This window comes from Artibeus jamaicensis, unplaced genomic scaffold (assembly GCF_021234435.1).
Source record: "Artibeus jamaicensis isolate MK-2021 breed Jamaican fruit bat unplaced genomic scaffold, CSHL_Jam_final scaffold_847, whole genome shotgun sequence".
Taxonomy (NCBI): Eukaryota; Metazoa; Chordata; class Mammalia; order Chiroptera; family Phyllostomidae; genus Artibeus; species Artibeus jamaicensis.
The window spans coordinates 15,448,082-15,468,978 of NW_026522057.1; the positions used below are offsets into that span (position 1 = coordinate 15,448,082).

A 20,897-nucleotide genomic window follows, 5' to 3' on the forward strand; every position below is an offset into this window, starting at 1 on the left:
AATCTAAGATACGAGAGGTATTGCAGCTAGGAAGTAGCAAAGCTAGGGTTCAAGCCCAGTTGCCACCTCCAGGCCCCACACCAATCACTCTGCCCTCCTGGCTCTTGAGGTGTTCAGCCCCTGGTGAAGGAGAGGCTGCATCTATTCATAGATGAGTAAATTGAGGTATTTGGGATCAACGGTTCCTGCTAAAAGGGATTTTTGACCTCAGACTTGGCTGCTCTGTTGCCAAGAGCATAAACCCATCCTCAAAAACTGGTGGTTTTGGGAGAGAGAGGGCAGCGTCCATATGGGTCTGGTATCCTGGGCCCTGTCCCCTGACCCCCACAGCCAAACTTGGCTCCAATGGAAGACAACAGACACAGGTCAGGTTTGTCCCAATTTCAGGGAAACCCTCTTCCCCGACTCCCTCACGTCCCAGGAACATCGTATGCCCAGGTGTGCCTGGGAATCTCAAGTGGGAGGGTACTGGGGAAGTGGCTGCAGGCTCTCTGGAACCCTGGAGTGAACAGAGGCCATGGGCACTTGTGGAAGACATGCCCACGAAGCCCCTAATCCCCGGGGAAGCTGATTCCAAAGGAGCAGAGACCTGGGGGTCTTGGGAAAGCAGCAGTTGTCCTGAGAGTTGGGCCCTCACTTGTGACATTATTCATGTCTGTGTCCTCTCTGGGTCTCCCTTTTCTCATATGTAAAATGGGAGGGGGTGAGTTAAATGCTGAGGGGCTTTCCCAGAGCTCTGCCCCTTCATCCAGCTCATGGTCCTGGCAGCATCTCCTTAGGGAAGCTGTGCTTCTCCTGTGCCAAGGAGGGCAGTCAAGGGTGATTAGGGTGCCTGGAGGGCAGGGGGAAGATGCTGTCACCAGGCCCTGCCTCTGTTTTCCCTCAGACCCAAGCCAAGAGCCGCTCAGAGTGGGACCTTCAGGATGGGAGCCAGGGTTCCTGGCTTTGGAAGCGAAGACACAGCTCAGGGGGGCCTGCTCAGCCCCTGGGGCGCCTACAGAGGCCAGCTGTGGGCAGCGCTTCTGACATGGCCAACTATGCCTCCATGGACCTGGAGAGCCCAGCACTGGCAGCAGACCCTGATGGTCCCAGGTGCCCCTCATGCCCAGTGCAAGCTCCTGGACATTTGGAACAGGGAACCCCAGACTGCCTTTGTTTGCAACCCCCATACATGGCCCCAGATATCCCTCTGAATCCTGAGCCACCTGGCAACGTGAAAAACATGATGCCCCGCCCAGCATCCTTCCTCAAGGCAGAGGGGACAAAGGGCAAGCCTGCTACCCCAGAGCCAGCACTGCCAGAAGCAGCCCAGATCCTGCCTGAGCGTCCTTCTGCCAGGAGGACCCGCTACCACATCACTGTCATCCTGCAGGGGCGTGGGCAGACTCCTGGGGAAGAGGGTGAGGAGCCCAAACCGGCCCAACAAGCTCTCCACCCCTTCTGCCCTGAGGAATTCAGGGGCTGGCAAAATCCTCTCCAGGGGCCCCGCCCCATCACGGGGTGCCCAACTGACCCACCCCAGGAGTCCGGGCTAAAAGCCTCACGGCATCAGAAAAGCTCAGCCCAGCAGCAGGAACTCCAGGCCCCCTGGACACCTGGGTCCCCACACAGACGGTGAGTACAGGTTGGTCCCCATGTGGGGTGGTGGTGGGAGGAGAAACTGGCCTGGCTGCCCTTTCTGGGGTCTCTGCCTCATCTCCAGACTTTCTCAACTTCAGGCCCATTCATTCAGCTCCCTGGGCATGAACTGACTCTGCCATCTCCCCCACAACTTGCCTTCCTTTCACTCTCCTCATCCACACTCACATTCCTGGTCCTGGAACCCACTGCTGCTCCTGTCCCCTGTCCACCTGAGGAGAGAAAGAGGATGGGGGAGGGGTCACCTCCTCAGCAACACCCACCACTCTCTGGTTCTGTTCAGGAGACCACAGAACCCACCTGGGAATAGTCAAGCTGCTGGGTGTCCTGGGGCAAGTTGCTTAACCAATCTGGTCTTAGAGTTGTTGAGTAGATTTGGTAACAGGAGATGAGGTGGTTACAGGATTATGCTTTGAACTCCAGAGAGTTGTGCTGCCCAAATAGCAGAGATGCTTATTAATAACACCTCAGGTGCAGCAATAATTACCCACCTGGCTCTGTGTCAGTGACCAGAGCAATAGACACTGAGATTCCCAATCTTTTTTGATTCTTATTTGTATTGAAATAACTCTCCCATCCCTGCTTAGTGGGCTCAGAGATGAAAGGGTGGGTTCCCTAAAACTCATCTGGAAAGGGGTGAACATGGCATCTCTCTAGGACCACCAGGAAGGGGCACTGGGCCTCAGACAGGGCTCTGAAAAGTTCCTAATGATGATGGTTGTGGCTGGGTCATTTACGGTTTTCTAAACATAATCCTACTTTACCCTCACAACAGCCCCATGGAATAGTGCTCTGTACCCCAGGCCCCAATTACAGTAGAGAAACTAAGGCTCAGAGAGGTTACATCACTTGCCCAAAGTCAACCAGAAAGTGAAGGGGCCAGAATTTGGACATGAGTGCCTGTGCTCTAACCACTTCTCTATCCTGCCTCTCATAGAGACTCTAGGCACACAGTGGAGGGTGGAGTGTGGTTGTGCAAACTGCAGGGTTTTCCCTGACCCTGTGGAGGTGGGTTTGGTGGCACTGTGCTAGCAGAAGCAGCATCAGGGTACCCATGCCTCTGGGCAGGAGTCACGGTGCCTGGTCCTGTGGCAGGGAAGAGGGAGATGTGGGACCTCGGCCGGCTTGGAGGTCTGCTCGGGTGTTGCAGCTGGAAGAGAAGGGCTGCAGACAGGGAAGGAGGTGGAGGAAGCAGGCCTGGAGAGAGGGCGGAAGCAGCAGTAGGGTTATTTGGGGGGACTGGGTCTGTGTCCGCCACTCCCTGGCTATTTTGGGCCCAGGTAAATAATGACAGACTCTGGCGGGAGGCTAGGGCTCACTCAGAGAGGAGGAGGTGGACCTCCAGGGACAGCATCCTTCTATGTCCCCAGGGTTCCCGGGCTGGCATTGGCAAATAATAGGGGTGGAGATGTGTGACCCAGTTGGGTCCGCAAGTGGGAATGTGTATGCATTCAAGGGGGGGTGTCCATGTTCAAGTATGGGTGAATTTCAAGAAGAGGAACTTGGGGCTATGAATTGACTATGTGCATGTATCATGAATGTGTGCTTGTGTCATTGTGTCTGTGTGTTTCTGTGTGTCTGTGACTTGTGTGTTGCTGTGTCTCTGTAGCTCTGACTCTGTGTGTTGGTGGGTCTGACTGTGTAAGTCAGCATAATGGTCTGGGTGTGTTTTGGTGCGTGTGCTACTCTGTGGGCCTGTGCTGGTGTCTGTGTGTGTGTCAGTGCATGCCGGTGTGACACGGTGTGTGTTTGTGGGCATGTGGACCTGTAGACTGGTGTGGCTCAGTCTGTGGGTGACTCACAGTAAGCGAGGAGAATCCAGGACTTGTTGGGTTAGAAAGGCTCTTTCCCACACTTCCCCCGCCCCTTCCTCAGCCTCTCCCTTCCACACACCTTGTTTGGAGGTCACAGGTTACCCTGCCAACAAATCCACTTCTGATATGGGGCCCTGGGAGGGCTCTAAGAATGGGCACTTTTCCTGGCCTATGAAAAGGCATCCTGTGTCATCAGGGAATATCTTCAGAGCAAGGACAAAAACAGGGAGCTATCGATAGCCAGGTTCCAGGATAGTCGGAAGAACATTCTAGCAGTCATGACTGTCCAGGGATCAGTCAGGTCAACTGTCAAATGATGACCTCCCTGTCCCTAAAGGTATGCAAGCAGAAGCAAATGACCGCATGCTTGAGGAATGAATGACTGTCAGGGGTGTTGTCCAGGGGTGTTGGGTTGGGTTGAGAGAGGCATTGCATTCTGACAATGGCTAATTTGATTATCAATGGCTTCCTCTGAAGCTGCTTTCCTGTCACTTTGCCAAAGCCTATGGGGCCTTCTAAATGCTGTTTCTGTTTTTATGTCTAATTCTCTGACCCCTGGACTCCTAGGATACCACCTTCATGGGAAAGTTGGCTTTGAGTGAACCTAACCAGAAACTAGAGCATCACCTAACACAATTAACATTGAATGAATGATTTAGAACCCAGGCTTTGTCCCTTAATATTAATGCCATTAGGGATGGAATCTGAACAAATGGTAGTTGTTATTATGGTTATTCAGAAATGAAGAGGAGACTGGGGAGTGGGGCTCAGCAAGGGGGTGCAGCTCATGTAGGTGAAATCCCAACAAGGAGGACAGGGGTTCTGTTGGAAGAAAGGGGGCTCCTTAGGGAGAACAGCGGGAGGGTCAGATGCTTATGCATCCAGGGCTTCAAGTGTCTGATGGTGTCCTGTTCTCAGGAGTTCTGGCTTTGGAAAAGGATTGGGGCTCCTTCTTAGCCTGCCACCTTCTGGATACATGAGGCTTTTCTGGGGGCACTCAAACCCCAGGTCATAGGATAGGCCATATGATATTTTGTTTTGTTTTTCCATATGTTGTTATAGTCACCAGTGGTCTCCGAGTTGGGTCAGGCTTCCCTAGGCTTCAGTCCCTTTCATCTCTGCCCCTAATAAAACCTGAGTCACTGCTGGGGCCACCAACAGGGTCAAAGTTCTGGGTTTCACCAGCCTAGGAGAGAGGAAAACAGAGATGGGGGAGGGAAGTTGGGGGACTGGGTCCATTTCTGGTCTTAACGTCCTTCAGAGTGGTCTAGGGTCTGCCTCATGGGTTAGGCCTGAGGCTGGGGATGAACAGGTTGACTTCATGGGTCCTTGGGGTCAAAGAATAGGATTGCCCTAGTCAGTGTGACTTGGAAGTCAGAAGGGGGCCTGCGTGGCCTCTCCATGACTGCTGTGATCCCCTTTAAAAGCAAACCTCCAAGACTTGACTGGTTTTTTTCAGTTGGTTGGGCATTGTCCAGCAAAGCAAAGGGTCGCTGGTTTGATTCCTGGTCAGGGCACATGCCCGGGTCATGGGCACGTCTCTGGTTGAGGTGTGTGCAAGAGGCAACCAACTGATTGATGTTTCTCTCCCACATCAATGTTTCTCTCCATCATCAATGTTCCTCTCCCTCTCTTCCTCCCTCCTTTCCCCTCTCTCTAAAAATGCAATAAAATAAAATATAAAATAATATAAGCAAACCTCCAAACTATCAAGCCTCAGTTACCAGGTAATTGAGGAGTTTGCTGTGGTGGTTAAGCACTTAGGGTTGGTGTTCAAGTCTTGCCTCTGTTACTATGTGACTCTGGGCAAATTTCTTAACCTCTCTGAGCCCTTTTCCCCTCATCTGCAAAATGGGAATGTTTGCTCATAATTTACTAATAATCTATTCTTTATGAGGTATCAAATGTATGGGATTCTTTTGAGGATTCTATAGGACCATGAACATAAAGCACAATGTAAAGCAAGGTGTTTGGCACAGAGTAAGCCTTCAACAAATGGCTGTTGTTACTATTAAACCAGATCCACCAGAGTTTCTAGGGAGCTTAGAGATCTCCTCAGACAATTGTTATTATTATCCCCCTATTAATAAAGGAGGTCATGGAGACCCAGAGAGATCAAAGAGGGTCAGAAAAGCAATGAGATCCTGGCCCCGCCCCTTAAAAGAGCGAAGGTAAGATGTGCTCTGCTGGAGAGGACCAGTGGAATATCTGCATGTGATCAGAGCCCTTATCTCAGGAGCAGGAGGGAAGATGCCTGGGCATAGATTCAGATATGACTTCAATCCCCATCTTCAAATCTGGCAGGTGCAACACCCTGAGCCAGCCACTCCTCTTCTCTGACCCTGGGCTTCTTCATGTGTACAATAGAGGAAATGATCATAGAGGAGAAAATTGAGGGAAAGTGCATGTAAGTCCAAAGTGCTGGGTCCTGAGAAGTTTTATGAAGACCGGTGGATGCAGCCAGATGTGCGCCCACAGTCATACCGCACGCTGAAGCTAGCACACAGGCGTCCCCACCTGCTAGTATTCAGTCACAATTCAAGGTGACAAAGCAGAGTTTATGAGTCTGTGTTTTAGTTTATAAGGCGAGTTTTTGTTCTTTTTCTCTTATTGCATCCTGACAATAACCCTATGAAGCACTCACTCTTATCATTACAGTTCTGTGGCTTGAAACCCTGGAACATGAGGGGGAAAGTCTCCTGCTCAAGGTTATCTAGCTAGTGAGTGGTAGGGCCAGGGGTAACCCAGCTCTGCTTGAAGCCAAAGCCAGTCTTTTCCTCCCTTCTTTTATAATGGCACAAACAGGGTTCGAACAATTGCCTAGTTTTCAGCTCTCTGATTTTTCCAGTTTTGGGCTCCTTGGAGGACTCCTCGGGCAGAGTCCCAGCCCCACTCATAGACCAGTGGGTCAGATCCTATGTCATTTTTGCTCTATCCCTCCCCTCTCCTTCTAGGCTTAGGCCACAGCTTTACCCTTTGAAGGTCCCTGGCATAGGGGAGCACCTGAAAATGGCAAGAAGGCTGGGAGTATCATGCCCATTTTACAGATAACGAAACAAAGGCCCCAAAGATCGAAGGACTTGCCTAAGGTTACCCATCTGACTTTGGCAGAAGTATTCTGCACTATAGAGAGCCATCATTACCACTCCTGACCCTGTCTCTCTTTTTTCTGGCACCTCTGCAGGGAGTTGGGCCAGAGTGAGCCAAGTACTCTTCAGGACGGGCTGCTGGAGCCCAACATGGAGGAGGCAGGCAGGTCCCCAGCTCGGACAGAGGCCCGAGTGGTGAGTGCCAGACTGACATGGCAGCAGCGGCCCCCTGCCCAGCAAGAGAGTAAACATCGTTTTCACAAGGTGTCCTTGGTATCGGAGGCCCACAAGGAAGCCCCTCAGGAGGGGATGTTTGAGTACAGTCACCGTGGAAAGGAAGTCAATGGTTTTACTGTAGGGGGAGAAGAGACCGTGAATCACCAAGGCCCCCGAATTGGGGCTGACTCCAAGAGCTTCCAGAGCCACGGGCCCATCTTTTCCAAAAAGTACACACCACCTCCCAGGGAGAAAAGGCTGGTGAGAAGGCTGAAAGAGGTGGTGGACCAGGGTGATGGCAACTCCCAAGACCCTAGGACTGAGCCACCAAGGCTGGGAGCCATAGCAAGGACTGAGCTCTTGGTGCCCCTGCCTGGGCCCCGTGAGCCAAGCCCCCACCCAGGTATAAGCCTTGAGAAACGGCAGGTGACACGCACTGTGCGGACCACTGTGGTGGTAGGAGGGCATGTGGACCAACGGGTGAGAAGCTCTGTGACCTTGGAGCCAGTGCTGCCCAGGGGCCGCAGTGCTGTCCGGGCAGTGGTGGTGAGCCACAGGGCTGAGGGCTTGCCCAGCCACAGTCAGGCCCTGGAGCTGCTAAGTAGTATTGTGCCTGCTGAGCAAAACCCACCTGCCAGCAGGCTTCCCAGGCCCATGGCTCCAGTGCCAAGGAGTCCAGGTCTGAGCAGCACAGTAGACACAGCCCTGGGACAGCTCCCTGAGATGGAGAAAACAGAGCCAAAAGACAGATCTGCCCCAGACCCTGTAGGTATCCCAGAGGGTGCTCACCCACCTCAGAACCAAGAGGTCCCTGCAGCCCACCCAGACCAAGATCAGGTCCGAGCTTGGGATACTAGGGCCCATGAGGTCCCAAGGGTGCAGGAAGCCTCTAACCCCCCCACCCAGCTCTCCCTCCACACCTCTCAGGAGCCAAAAGACAGATCTGCCCCAGACCCTGTAGGTATCCCAGAGGGTACTCACCCACCTCAGAACCAAGAGGTCCCTGCAGCCCACCCAGACCAAGATCAGGTCCGAGCTTGGGATACTAGGGCCCATGAGGTCCCAAGGGTGCAGGAAGCCTCTAACCCCCCCACCCAGCTCTCCCTCCACACCTCTCAGGGCCATGCACCAGTACCCTCTTCTCCCAGACTCCAGACCCACACCCCTTCCCTAGTCCTAGACCACGCTCTTGAGCAGCCTGTGGTGCCCTCTCACCCCAGAGTCCAGCTCATTCTTGACCCCAAGGAACCCCAGGCCCTGCCCTCTGTAAAAAAGGAGGGGGTCACAGGTCCCCCTGCTGCTACCATCATGCCCATGGTAAGGAGTGAGGCTGCTACTGTTCCTGGACAACCTCTGTCCTCTGCAAGAAGGAAGTGTATCCCCAGCCCAGGAAATCTGTCTGTTCCATCTTCCCCGACGAACAAGGTTGTTCAGGACTCTGAAAATGCCTCTATCTTTCCCATTACCCAGAAAGAAACAGTGCAGGTTCCTGATACTCCTGCCGACACAGTCTCCACCCACAAAGGGGTTGTGCAGGGTCCTGGTGCTCCTGCCACTTCGTCCCCCAAACCAACTGAGGTTGTCCAGGACCCAGAAGGCAGGCCTAGCACCCCCCAAAACGTCATCCAGGGTATTGAGAGCAGCCTTGGCCCTTCCCTCACCAAGGAAGAGTCTGTTCAGGACCTGATTGCCCCTGTGATCCCATCCTCCCATGAGGTTGAGGTTGTCCAGGGCTCTGACAGGAGCCCCATCTCATCTCCCACCCAAACGGGGGCTGTCCAGGGCCCTGCTGTTCCCCCTGCTCCCTCCTCCTCAGTGGGAAAGGTGCCCCCCAGCCCAGCAGGGCCACCGGCCCCAGAGCCAATGGGAACAGGGGCCAGCCCAGAGTCCCAGCTTGTCCCTGACTCCACTGAAGACAAGGTGTTCCTGGAATCCCTGAGGGAGGAGGAGGAGGTGGCCCTGGATGCTGACCTGGAGATTTTCCTGGACACCCTTCGGAGCATGGAATCCCCTGAGATCCTCCGCACTCACCGGCTGCCACGAGCCCCCCGTTCCTCTTACCTGGCCATGTTTGCCACGCTACCCGCTATCGAGGAGGACCAGCCCAGGCCAGGGATGCTGGGACTCAGCCCCCAGGAGGTGCCTGCACTGGAAGAAAAGGAAGAAAAGGAGGAAGAGGAGGAGGAACCAGAGAACCCCTACCTGAGTGATGATGAGAAGCTCCAGCGCAGGCGGGAGAAAGCCTGGGACTTCTGGGACTCTGGCCCTAGCAGGCCCCACCAGACCTCTTATTCTCCTCTGGAGATGATGAAGAAGCACGTCACAGATGCCAAGCGCTCCCACTCAGAGCCAGGGTCAGAGCGGCAGACAGGCACGAGGCCTACTTCCCGTCTTGGAGGCAGTCTTTTCTTTGGTGGTCTGGTGCCTGCCAGCAAGGAGGTTCTCACCTTGGGATCGCTGGGCACAAAACTATCTGCTCTGCCCCCCCATGGGGCACCAGGGCTCAAAAAGGTGCCAGGACAGTTGCCCCTGCTCTGCAGTGAAAGGTTGCCGACAGAGAAGCCTGAAGGTGCTGGGCCCCCTGAGGGCTGGGTGAGTGAGGCCTTGGTTGGGCAAGGGAGGGCGCTTGGCCTCACCAGGGTTTGGATGGTATGAGGACCACGGTACTAGGAGGCAGAATCTTCAGGGGTAGAGGTTTAGGCCTTGTGTTTGGGCCTGAGGTTTGGCTCAGTGTGACCCTGTGCAACCTACGTCTCTTTGGGCCTCAGTCTTCCTGTCCAAACAGGAAAAGGTTTGCACTGTGGATTCCCAAGGGCTTAGTGTCTCCAATCTCTTGGAAGCTGGGGAAGGGGAGTAATAGGGACACAGCTCCTGGGACAGGGTGGTTTGGGGGCAAGGGTGGTGTGCTCTGTGGGGGTAGAGACTAGTACAGAGGATGTGGGATGCTTGGAATAGCAGGCTGTGGGAGGCAGTAAGAAGACAACCCCATAAGACTTCTTACCACTCACTGCCTCCACTCCAGAGCTCAGCATCGAAGACCCAGGGCAAACTGAACACCAGGCCAGGAAAGGTAGGTGGGTGGGGGGCAAGTGTGTGGGAGGAGGAGCAGGAGGTGGAATCTTCAGCAGTCTGAGGACCCCTTCTTCTGTGTCTCCTCCAGGTGATCCTCTTCTCAGAGCCCGGCTGCCAAGGCAGCAGCAGGCAGGTTTGGGAAGACATTGCTGATACCTCCGGCTGGGCCCAGGTGGCCTCCATAAGGGTGCTTCGAGGCTGGTGAGTGCAGAGTGCCTGAGGAATGAGGGCCTGCCTGTGAACCTGGGGCAGTGGGGGCAGCGAGTGCAGCGAGAAGTGCTCAGAAACCCCCTCAACTATCCAGAAACCCTGCCTTGTGGGTATGTCCTCTCCCACCCAGTGACCCTGGTTCTCTCTGCCCACAGCTGGGTGCTGTATGAAGAGCCAGAGTTCCAGGGCCAGAAGCTGGTCCTGCCTGAAGGAGATGTGGAACTCAGGGCCTGGGGGACAACATGGAGTCTCAAAAGCATCGGGTCCCTGAGGAGGGTTGTCCGGGTGAGTGGCCTGGATGTTGCCCTGTCTACCCTGGGCCCCAGGCCCTGAGGAGGAAGAAAGCCTCAGGCGCCTAGAGTTGGAATCTCTGGGATAGATCATATTGAGTAGGGGACAGAGGGTTAGGGTTATTATGGACTCACCTATAGATTCCTGACTTGGAGCCAACTAGAGAGTGCTCAGCTTGGTTTGAGGAGGCGGGGCCTGGCAGAGGCCAATCCACAGCTTGGGAAAGCAGCCTGGGGAAGTCTGAGCTGGCTCTGGAGAAAGATTCCATTGGAATCACACAAACAGGTGGGGGTGGATATGGGTGCTTCCCCATCGCCAGGGCCCAGGCTCTTAGGCCCACACTGAGACCCCCAGTGCCTTGGACATTTGTTCTTCCATTGGCTCAAGGATGCTTGATAATGTTTCTATGTGCCAGCTCCCACGCCAGGCAATGGGGCTGAGGGAGACCTGCTCTCTGCCCTGCTGAACTCAGGGTCAAGCTAGGGTCTCAGGATGGAGTTTGAAGCAGAAATGCCATACAATAAGATTGGGGATTTATAAACACTTCTCTGGCTGCCAGGAGGAGAAGAGATTGGATGGGAACCCCAGAGGCAGGAAGCCCAGGAAGGACTGTGATGTCCAGCTCAGGAGCACCCCTGAATTTTGAGGGTGGGATGTGTGGTTGGAAAAGGTATAGTCAGTATTATAGTTTCATATCTGTAAAGTGGGGGAAAAACAACATTGTTTTTATAACACCGATTTACAAACTACCAAAATTAAACTTGGCAAAACCATCTTGGTCACTAGGGAGAACCAGAAGAGAAAGCAGGGCCGGTCGGGTGTTTTGTTTTTTGTTTTTGTTTTTAATGAGTGGAGGAATAACTCTGAGTCCAGAGCTGTTGAAATCTCCCTAGTAGGAGAGGACGAGAGCTGATGACTCTTAACTAGGGCAGTGGCCCAACCATGCAAAGGGGGAATAGTTTCAAAGCCTCTCCAGAAACACACAAACGTTTGTAGACTATTGCAATCTTCTCATCGTGGTGTGGAAGCTAATGAGGTACAAGAGAAAAACAAGGGCTTTGAGGTCAGGTGGACCTGGATTCATTTGATTAATTCAGTACCGATTGGACACTTAGTGTGTTCCAGGCACATGGGTGGTGCCGGGTGAACAAAAACTAAACAGCTCTATACTTGGCCCTGCTACTTACAGGCTGTGTGTCCTTGGGCAGGCTGCTTTCCTAGTCTGAGAATGGAGTGATAACTCCCATTGACAGGACCAAGTGAGATGGGGTAAGATGCCCTTAGCAAAGTGCCTTGCCATCTGTGGATGATTCTTAATCATGGGGTGAAGGAGGGAGTCAATGAAAATGGTTCTGATGAGGAAGAAATGCCCAGGATGCAGAGAGGATCTGCTGCTTCCTGGGATGAGGTGCAAGTGGAACCAGTCTGGACAGAGGCAGGAATTATATTTAAAGGAATAGTTGAAGTTAGATCTCAGGAAGCAGCTGTCCATCCCACCTGTCCCTCCAGCAGGCTGGAAGCCCGGCGACCCAGAGGCAAGGCAAACAGCATGGCACTTGGCACACTTCTGCTGAGAACTTTGGTCTCAGGTCCTGAGGGAACAGGGTGGGACCAGCAAGGACTTTGGTGTTGGGATCGTCTAGCTGACCTTAAGAGTACACCCCAGTCATCCCTCCTTGCTTCCGGGGAGACAGTCACAAAGATTTCCCTGAAGCCCCCTGGAGGCCCAGCTGGGCAGACTTGGGGAAGCAGGTGCAGATATTGGTAGTGTCTGAGGGGTGCTGTTTTACACTTCATTTTTCCACCCTTCTCCTTCAGGACTACATCACCCCAGAGATCAGCCTGTACTCTGAGAAGGGCCTCAAGGGGGAGCAAGTGAAGCTAACCAAGTCCTTGGAGGACCCCCAGAGCCTGAAGAGGCCCATGCAGGTGGCATCTGCCGCTGTCCCTGCAGGACTGTGAGTCTGGGCTGTTCTGGAATCCCTTCATTTAACATTCATTGTGCTGGGACACATAGGTGACAGGATACAGTCTTGTTCTCAAGAAGTGCTCAGTCTACTGGTGGGGACAGGGAAGTAAGCAGACAGCGGCTATCCAGGGTTCCGGGATGGGGGAGCACAGAGCTGTGGGAGTACAGAAAAGCACCAAACCAGCCAGAGGTGATGGAGGCCTGCCAGGAGGAGGAGATGCCTCAGCTGGGAGCAGTTGGCCCCAGAAGAATCTAAGCTCCCTGAGGACAGGGATTATTTACACTTAGTTCACTACTGTATCCCTGATGCCTAAAGCAGGGCCTGGCACAGGGTAGATGTCCTTGGATGTTTGTTAATTGAGTGAATGGGGGAAAGAGTATATCCAGCAAAGGGAACAGCACCTGCAAAGGTCCAGAGGTGAGAGGTCTAAGCTTTGAAAATCCAGTCTGTTCAGAGAAAGCAGCAAATGGGGAAATGTGGGGCCCAGGAGGAATGCAGGGGGACAGACTGCAGGGCCTCTTTGTGCAGCTGGACTGTATTGTCAGGCTAACAGGAAATTACGGGGGATTTTTAAGCAGGTCTATGAACTAGAAAGAACTCTCCAGCTGCTGTGTGAAACGAGAGAGGGACAGGCCAGAGGAAGGGGCACGGATGGAATGGTTACTGCCTGAGATTATGGGGGTCTGAGTTCCCCCATAATCCCCTTGACAGAGGCCCCTTGACAGAGGCCTCTCCCCCCATAATCTGCAAGAGTCCCCTTGACAGAGGCCTTTCCCCCAAGACCTTCTCCTCTCTAAGCCTTCCCTCCCATCCACCAATCTGTGTCCCCAGGTGTTTGGGGTGAAGCTGCCTCTCTGCCTCCCCTAGGTGGCTGCTGTACCCCAAACCCTTCTTTGAAGGCACTCCCTGCATCCTGGAACCTGGAGAGTACCTCACCTCTGATGCCTGGAGCACATCAGACCCCAGCGTGGGCTCCCTGAAGCCCATTAAATTGGTAGGTGGTTCCAAGTAGCCTTGTCCTGGGGGAAGGACAAGTAGTCTGGGGGAAGAGGCAGGGCCTGGGAGCTCCTACAGGGAATGGGACTGGAGGAGAGGTGGAATTACCCAGGAGGTGGGGGATAGGGAAAACAGGGGGTTGGCCATTTTAGGGGTCTCAGGATCAAGTAAATCCAAGGTCACCAGTCCCATCTGCCTTCCCCCACCTCTGGGCTGGTGTCTCAGCTCTGTATCCTCTGCAGGGCTGCCCAAGAGTGGAGAAGCCAGGGGAGCCCAAGGTAAGAGTCTGGGCTTTCCGGTCAAAAAGGACCTTTGGGTGGGTTTTGTGTATGTGTGTGGCTATCGTGGCCTGGGCTGGAAGACAGGAGAGGAAGGTCCTGGGAGCCAGCAGCTGGGTCTTGGAAGGTGGAACCTGATGGGCTCACTGGGAACTGGCTGTTATGTGTAAGGACTAGACCAGAGGTCAGAGAAGAGACTGGAGTTGGGGCCTGGGGCTGAGTGAGGGAGTGGGAGGGCTTAGCTGTGTGGGCTGATGCTGCGCAGAGCCATCCTGGACTGGCTGGGTATGTTTGGGTCCAGATCACTCCCCACCACCCAGACCACCTTTTCCCCCAGGCTGTGGTGTATGAGGCCCCAGGCTTTCAGGGCCAAAGCTGGGAAGTGAGCCGAGACATCTACAACCTTCAGCAGCCAGAGGACAGCCACAGCCCCCACCTGGCCTCTGTGGGGTCCCTGAGAGTTCTTGGAGGCTGGTAAGGACTCAGGACCCTTCCTTCTACCTTATCCACCCCACTGGTCCCTACTTGGGGAATGGGAAGTGATCATCCTGGTTGTCTGCAGGTGGGGGCAACTGTCTTACACACCCAGGGGTCTTCTCTGACTGAGTCTGTTTGTCTGCCTCCACCCTCCCCCAGCTGGGTGGGCTATGAGAAGGAAGGCTTCCGGGGCCACCAGTATCTGCTGGAGGAGGGGGAATACCCTGACTGGTCACACTGGGGAGGCTATGACAAGGCGCTAACCTCCCTACGGGTCATCCGAACGGTAAGCAACATCAGTTGGGCCACCCCTCTGCCTCTGGTCACAGCCATACTCCCCGTCCCCAACCCCCCAGTACAATTAGTTGAGAGAAGAATTTATGTTCCATCTCCCTCTTCTCCAGAGCATCTGAAGTGTTCTCTGAGGTCTAGCCTCTCGCCCTCCTGCTCCTTTTCTCCAAGCCACACTGATCACCTCACCCCAAAGTCCCCTGCTGGTCTTCCTCTCTGGGGTCTGGTTACTCCCAGGGGTTTCGGTGGGTGGGTGGGAGAGACCTGACTGTCCCTGGGGCCCAGGACTTCTCGGATCCGGCCGTGGTGCTGTTTGAGGCCATGGACTTCGAGGGGCCCCACGTAGAGGTGAGCGAGGCATTGTCGGACGTGGAGCTGGCGGGACACCGCACCCACACGCAGGCTATCCACGTGCTCAGCGGCGTGTGAGTGACAGTGGGGCGGGCCGGGCGGTTCTGGCGGAGGTGCCGGCTCCGCCCCGCTGATCCGAGCCTCTCCCTTTTTGTAGGTGGGTGGCCTATCAGGAGGTGGGCTTCTCTGGGGAGCAGTATGTGCTGGAGAAAGGAGTGTACCGTAACTGTGACGACTGGGGCGCAGGCAACAGCGCCCTCGCCTCGCTTCAGCCGGTCTTGCAGGTGCGGCCTGAAGGCGGGGCCTCTGGGAGGTGGGACTTGGAGTGAGGCGGGGCTAATGACAGGAGACTGGAGAGCCGAAGCTAGGGGAAACCCGAGGAGCTAAGGCAGGGGCTAGTTCCCTCTTTATGTTTTGAAACTTTGATCTCTCCTTTCAGGTGGAGGAGCATAATCTGCACTTTGTCTCAAAGGTAGGGAGCTGGCGGAGGCCTATGTCTCTTCGCTCATTTGAGATCGCTCCCCCTCTTCCCCATTTTCTCTGGCTCATTCCATTGCCCTTCTTCACTCTTATCTATTCCCGTCTCCGCCCCCAGATTCAGCTTTTCTCGGGTCCCGACTTCCTAGGAGACCATATCTCCTTCGAGGATGACCAGGCATCTCTGCCCCCTTCTTTCCAGCCCCAGTCCTGCCTCGTCCAGGGCGGCAGGTGAGGATGTCGGGGAGGGAAGCTCGGGGCAGGCGGACCGTCCCTGAAACATTTAACTAGGTTTGGAAATTGGAGCTGCAGTAAGAGGGTCTTTATTTCAGATGATTTCCTTATTCTGGTTTCATTGAAATGAGTGAACTATTCAGTCCCGAAGCATCAAATCTTTAAATAATCAAAGCAAAGTTTCAATGGAAATGTAAAACTTGTAGATAATATAGTATAAAGAACCCCAATCTTGTTTCATCTGCCCTTCTGCCATTTTTTAGTGGATTATTTAAAATTCTCGGCCCAACATAAAATTTCACAGGTAAATACTTAAGCATGTATATCTAATAAGACCTGCCCCCCATACAGCCACAAGTTATAACATCTAATAAAATTAAGAATAATTAATAATTAATAATACCTAATACCCAGGCCATGCCCAATTTCTCCTATTGCTTCAAAAAAAAATGCCTTTTAGAAGAAGAGAAAAACCAAAAAAAAAAAAAAAGAGCCTTTTAATTTTAATTTTATTTTTTTATTTATTGATTTTTTTTTTTTTTTGAGAGAGAGAGAGAGAGAGACCTTGATTGGGTGATTGTTGTATGTGTCTGACCGGGAATCCAACAACAACAACCTTGGCATGTCTGTAAAATGCTTTTAACCAACTGAGATGCCCTGGCTAGGGCGAAAAATACCTTTTTAAATTGGTTTGTTTTTCTCAGGATCCAAACAAAGGTCCGCACATTGCCATTTGGTCGATTTGGTCTCTAGTGTATAACAAGCCCCCCCCCCTTTTCATTTTGTTTTACACCATTTATTTGTTTGAGGAAACCAATAACTTGCCCTGTGAGTTTCCCTTCTTTTGTATTTGGCTGATTGCTTCCTAGTCTTGTCTTTTAACTTGTTCTTCTGTGCCTCATATTTTGTGTAAACTGGTAGTTAGAACTAGAGGACTGATGAAATTAAAGGTGTTGTTTTGTTTTGTTGCCAATGCTATCTACATGATACTGTGGACTTCCACTGCCTAACACCAGGAGGCCTGTGTCTGCTTGTCCCACTTTCAATGACATTAAGATGCCTGCATCATAAGATTTCCCATCTACCTTTCACCTAATGGTTTTAGTATCTATTGATACTTGCCTAGATCCATGACTTCTTTAGAAGTTACAAAATAATGATTTTCTAGTTTTTGTTATGCTTTCTACATGTATTAGCTGGAATACTGAGAATATTCCTTTTCAACTATTTGTTTACCTATACAAAAAAAGGGCAGTTCGATTTTTCCCAGGGATCAATGTTGCATCTACCCCTTTTTCTTGACCAATTCTCAGAATAATTTATGAATTGGTTCTCTAGTGACTTCCAAAGCTGACCATTGAAAATGTTTTTAAAAGTATTGTTATGAACTCATAGAATTTTATGTATTTGAAATGCTTCAGTCCATTGGCGTCACTATTCTTTTGTGTGCTCAGATTGTTCCATCTCTGGCCAGTGGGAGCCTCTTCAAATTGCCTCCTGGGTCCTGTTGATATGACCCCAGTAGTTCTTTAAAAAAAAAAAAAGAACTTCCTTGTTTTTCCTGGCACAATAAGATGCTCCAGGATAATTTTGCAACCTCCCTTCCCTGCCACAAACCCACAAAAACATTTGGAATCAGCCATTCCCCAAGGACCTCTGGCTCCTTTCAGTGGGACATTACTATTCAGAGACCAAAATCTGCATGCTAGGTGTTTTAAAATTATAATAGTAATATTACTACTAATGGTAAAAACCAGTGACTACTATTTGAGGGTTCTCTGTGTTCTTTATGTCTTCGAGACATTCACCTACATCCCATTTGGCATGTTTATATCATTCAAAATATTGTGTTTTTAAGACATTTGAAATAATGTGTGGTTTTTCTTTGTGGTTATGCTACCAGCCCAATGTAAAGTTAGACTTATTAATTTAATTTAATTTAATTTAATTTAATTTAATTTAATTTTTAGGAGTATTTTTATTTTTATTTAATTCTGGGTCTTTAAAATAGATTTTATTTATTTATTTATTTATTTATTTATTTATTTATTTATAGAGAGAGGGGAAGAGAGAGAGAAAGAGAGGAAGAGAAACATCAATGTATGTTTGCCTCTCATGTGCCCCAAATTGGGGACCCGGCTTGCAAACCTAGGCATGTGCCCTGACTGAGAATCAAACCTGCGACCCTTTGGTTCACAGGCCAGCACTCAATCCACAAGCCCCACCAGCCAGGTCTTAATTCTGTTTTTTACTTACATAAAATATTTACAGTGTTCCTGTCCTAGTCAGCTTGGGCTACTACAACAAAACAGCATACCCTGGGTGGCTTAGACAATAAGAATTTATTTTCTCTCAGTTCTGGAGGCTGGGAAGTGCTGGTGGATTCAGCGTCCTAGTGAGGGCCCTCTTCTGCCTCCCAGCTGTGACACACGCCCCCTGCTGTGGAAACAGAGCTCCTGCCTCTTCCTCTTACAGGGACACTAATCCCATCTTGGGGGCTCTACCCTCAGGATCTCATCTAAACCTGTTTACCTCCCACAGGCCATTATTGGAGGTTGGGGTCTTCGACATAGGAATTCTCGGGGAGTCACAAACATTCAGTGCGTGCAGCTCCAAAGTCAAGACTTACAAACATTAGCCCTGGCTGGTGTAGTTCAGTGGATTGAGCTCGGGCCTGCGAACCAAACGACTGGGGTTCAATTCCCAGTCAGGACACATGCCTGGGTTGCAGGCCATTTCCCAGCAGGGGCCAGTTCCCAGCAGGGGATGCACCAGAAGCAACCATACATTGATATTTCTCTCCTTCTCTCCCCCTCTAAAGATAAATAAATAAAATCTTAAAGAAAAAGGCTTAAAAAGATTAGCTTCTGTCTCTGTCCCTGCTACCTTGTCCCCTCCCTCCCCTACAGGTGATTTTTTTTTTAGTGTTTAGTTTATTCACTCATTGTGGTTTTTTATTTTTATTTATTTTTTAAAAGATTTTTTATTTATTTATCTCTAGAGGGGAAGGGAAGGAGAGAGGGAGAGAAATATCAATGTATGGTTGCCCCCCGTGAGTCCCCCAGTGGGAACTGGCCTGCAACCCAGGCATGTGCCCTGACTGGGAATTGAACCGTGGTTGCTTTGTTCCCAGGCCCGCACTCAATCCACTGAGCTACACCAGCCAGGGCTTCATTGTGGTTTTTTAAAAATATAACTAAATATATATCCAGGTAAGTTTACATATAACTATAGAAATCAAATCAAATATTTTGCTTCCCTCCTTCCTCATTTTCTTACACAAAAAGGTGTATACTACAACTTGATGAATCTACTACAAACTGTGTACTTGAAAAGAGTGAATTTTATGGTATGCAAATTACATTTTGGCTTTTTAAAAAGAAGCATACTATAAATTACAGCAATATACTTTTTTTTACTTAACAGTTTGGAGATAATGTTATATCTCTTTAAAAGGTCATTTTTATTCCTTTCTCCAGCTATATTATATTACACATCCTTAGTGTATTCACCAGTCCCTCACTGACAGACACTTGGGCCACCTCCACTCTTTGCCATTGCACACAGTGCTGTAATGAATGGGCATGTGCGCTAGTGTTATTTTATGTTTTTGGAGGGGTCCTTGGGATAGATTCCAAGCCATAGGATTGTTGAATAATTGCTTGATATGGCCAAATTTCCCTCCTTAGAGGCTTAAAAAAAAAAGATTTTATTTATTTATTTATTTCCAGAGAGAGGGGAAGGGAGGGAGAAATGGAGGGAGAGAAACATCAATGTGCGTGAGAAATACATCAATCGGCTGCTTCCCGCACACCCCAAGTGAGGACCTGGCCCTCAACCCAGGCATGTGCCCTGACTGGGAATCCAACTGATGACCTTTTGGTTTGCCGGCTAGCACTTGATCCACTAAGTCACACCAGCCAGGGCCTTTTTTAAAAAATTGATTTTAGAGAGAGAGAGAAACATTGATTTGCCATTCCACTTAATTTATGCATTCATTGGTTGCTTCTTCCACACACCTGCAGTCTTAACATATCAGGACAATGCTCTAACCCACTGAGCTACCTGGTCAGGGCTCAATCAGTCCTTTCCTATGTCTGACCTCTTAAGGCTGCTGCAGTGCAGTTCATCCTTGACCTCTCCTTGATGAAGGGGGGGTCATGATCAAGTCTGCATCTACTCTGCTGTGTCTCAGGGGCCTGGGCAGGCTGAAGACAGGGCAGGCTGTCTTCCACTCATGTCCCGCCACCCTTCCCCTTTCCCAGCTGGATCCTGTTTGATGAGAAGAACTTTGAGGGTGACCAGCACATTCTCTCCGAGGGCGAGTTCCCCACTCTCACGGCCATGGGCTGTCTAGCCTCCACAGTCCTGGGCTCCCTCCAGAAAGTACCCCTGGTGAGTGCCCCTGTCCAGTTCCAGGCAATCAGTGAGGCAGGGAGTGCTGCTGGGATGTCCCGAGCCTCTTCCCACTGCTGAGTGGGCTGGCGGAGCTTGAATCCAGTCTTCCTCGAACCAGCACGGGTCCCCTTGGCCCCAGGACTTCAAAGCCAGTTCAACTTACCAGAGATGTATCGAGCATCTGCCAAGATAAGTCCTGGAGACAATAAAGTAAATCGGACACAGCCCTGCCTTCGAGGAACCCACAGTCACATTGACGTAGAGATTGCTATGTGCAGTGGTGTGTCCAGATACAGAAGTGGTACAGGGACGGGAGGGATTGGCACTTGGGTGGGCTGGGGGGCAGGGCCAGACTGCTGAGGCCGTGGTCTGTGAGGAGAGGAGTGACACAGAAAGATGGTTTTGCTGTCGCGTGGAGAATGAATGGGAGGGGGCCAGGCAGTGGGGTTGCTCCCACAGTGAGCCAGAGTGAATCAGCGTGGCCTGGACCAGGGAAGAGGTGGAGAGGAGAGACGTGGGCTGCATTAAAGAGCTAACATCTGTGGGACATGGTGACCGGCACCGGGTGGGCCAGCAGGGGCAGCACAAGCAGAACAGCCAACATTTACTGAACACACAGCATGCTCTCGGCTTTTTAAACAAGGCTTTCAGTCCTTACCACAACCCTGGGCGGCTGCTACAGGCAGAGCCAGGTTCTCCCTGAGGCATCCCAGCTCCTGAGGCCAAGCTCTTTACAACTACACCCTGGGCTCTGAAGGCAGATAGACCTGGTTCTGGAGCCCATCTTTAGGGGTTTAATCTTCTCCAGCCTCAGTTTCCCCTCTAGTCAGCAAAGATAATAATAGCACCTACCCTATAGGGTTGTTGAGAGGTTATAATGAGATCAGGTAAAGTTCTTTGCACAGAATCTGGCATGTAGGAAGCCCAAAATATGTGAGAACTGCTATGATTAACAGTATTGTTAATGTACTGTTCTTAGAAGTGCCATTTACTGTACAGAAGGTTTGAGGGGCTAGGGGGCCAAGTCTGGCACTTGCTGTATCTGAGACTCTGGCGGACATCCAGCTGCCAGTGCCCAGGAGTCAGGAGTCCTGT

At 51.4% G+C, this 20,897-nt stretch overlaps 1 protein-coding gene across 1 annotated transcript in view; it reads left to right on the top strand.

The window, feature by feature from the left end:
* LOC119042249 (tissue-resident T-cell transcription regulator protein ZNF683-like) overlaps nucleotides 1–20,897 on the top strand; it is a 36,753-nt gene that overhangs the window by 10,962 nt on the left and 4,894 nt on the right. The window contains exons 3-17 of the mRNA XM_037135954.2: nucleotides 887–1,614; nucleotides 6,637–9,349; nucleotides 9,780–9,827; nucleotides 9,918–10,030; nucleotides 10,195–10,324; nucleotides 12,149–12,288; nucleotides 13,168–13,294; nucleotides 13,539–13,574; nucleotides 13,912–14,048; nucleotides 14,211–14,337; nucleotides 14,628–14,767; nucleotides 14,851–14,977; nucleotides 15,133–15,165; nucleotides 15,289–15,401; nucleotides 19,670–19,799. Of these exons, the coding sequence (XP_036991849.2) occupies nucleotides 887–1,614; nucleotides 6,637–9,349; nucleotides 9,780–9,827; nucleotides 9,918–10,030; nucleotides 10,195–10,324; nucleotides 12,149–12,288; nucleotides 13,168–13,294; nucleotides 13,539–13,574; nucleotides 13,912–14,048; nucleotides 14,211–14,337; nucleotides 14,628–14,767; nucleotides 14,851–14,977; nucleotides 15,133–15,165; nucleotides 15,289–15,401; nucleotides 19,670–19,799 (4,842 nt within the window). The remainder of the gene's footprint in view (nucleotides 1–886; nucleotides 1,615–6,636; nucleotides 9,350–9,779; nucleotides 9,828–9,917; nucleotides 10,031–10,194; nucleotides 10,325–12,148; nucleotides 12,289–13,167; nucleotides 13,295–13,538; nucleotides 13,575–13,911; nucleotides 14,049–14,210; nucleotides 14,338–14,627; nucleotides 14,768–14,850; nucleotides 14,978–15,132; nucleotides 15,166–15,288; nucleotides 15,402–19,669; nucleotides 19,800–20,897) is intronic.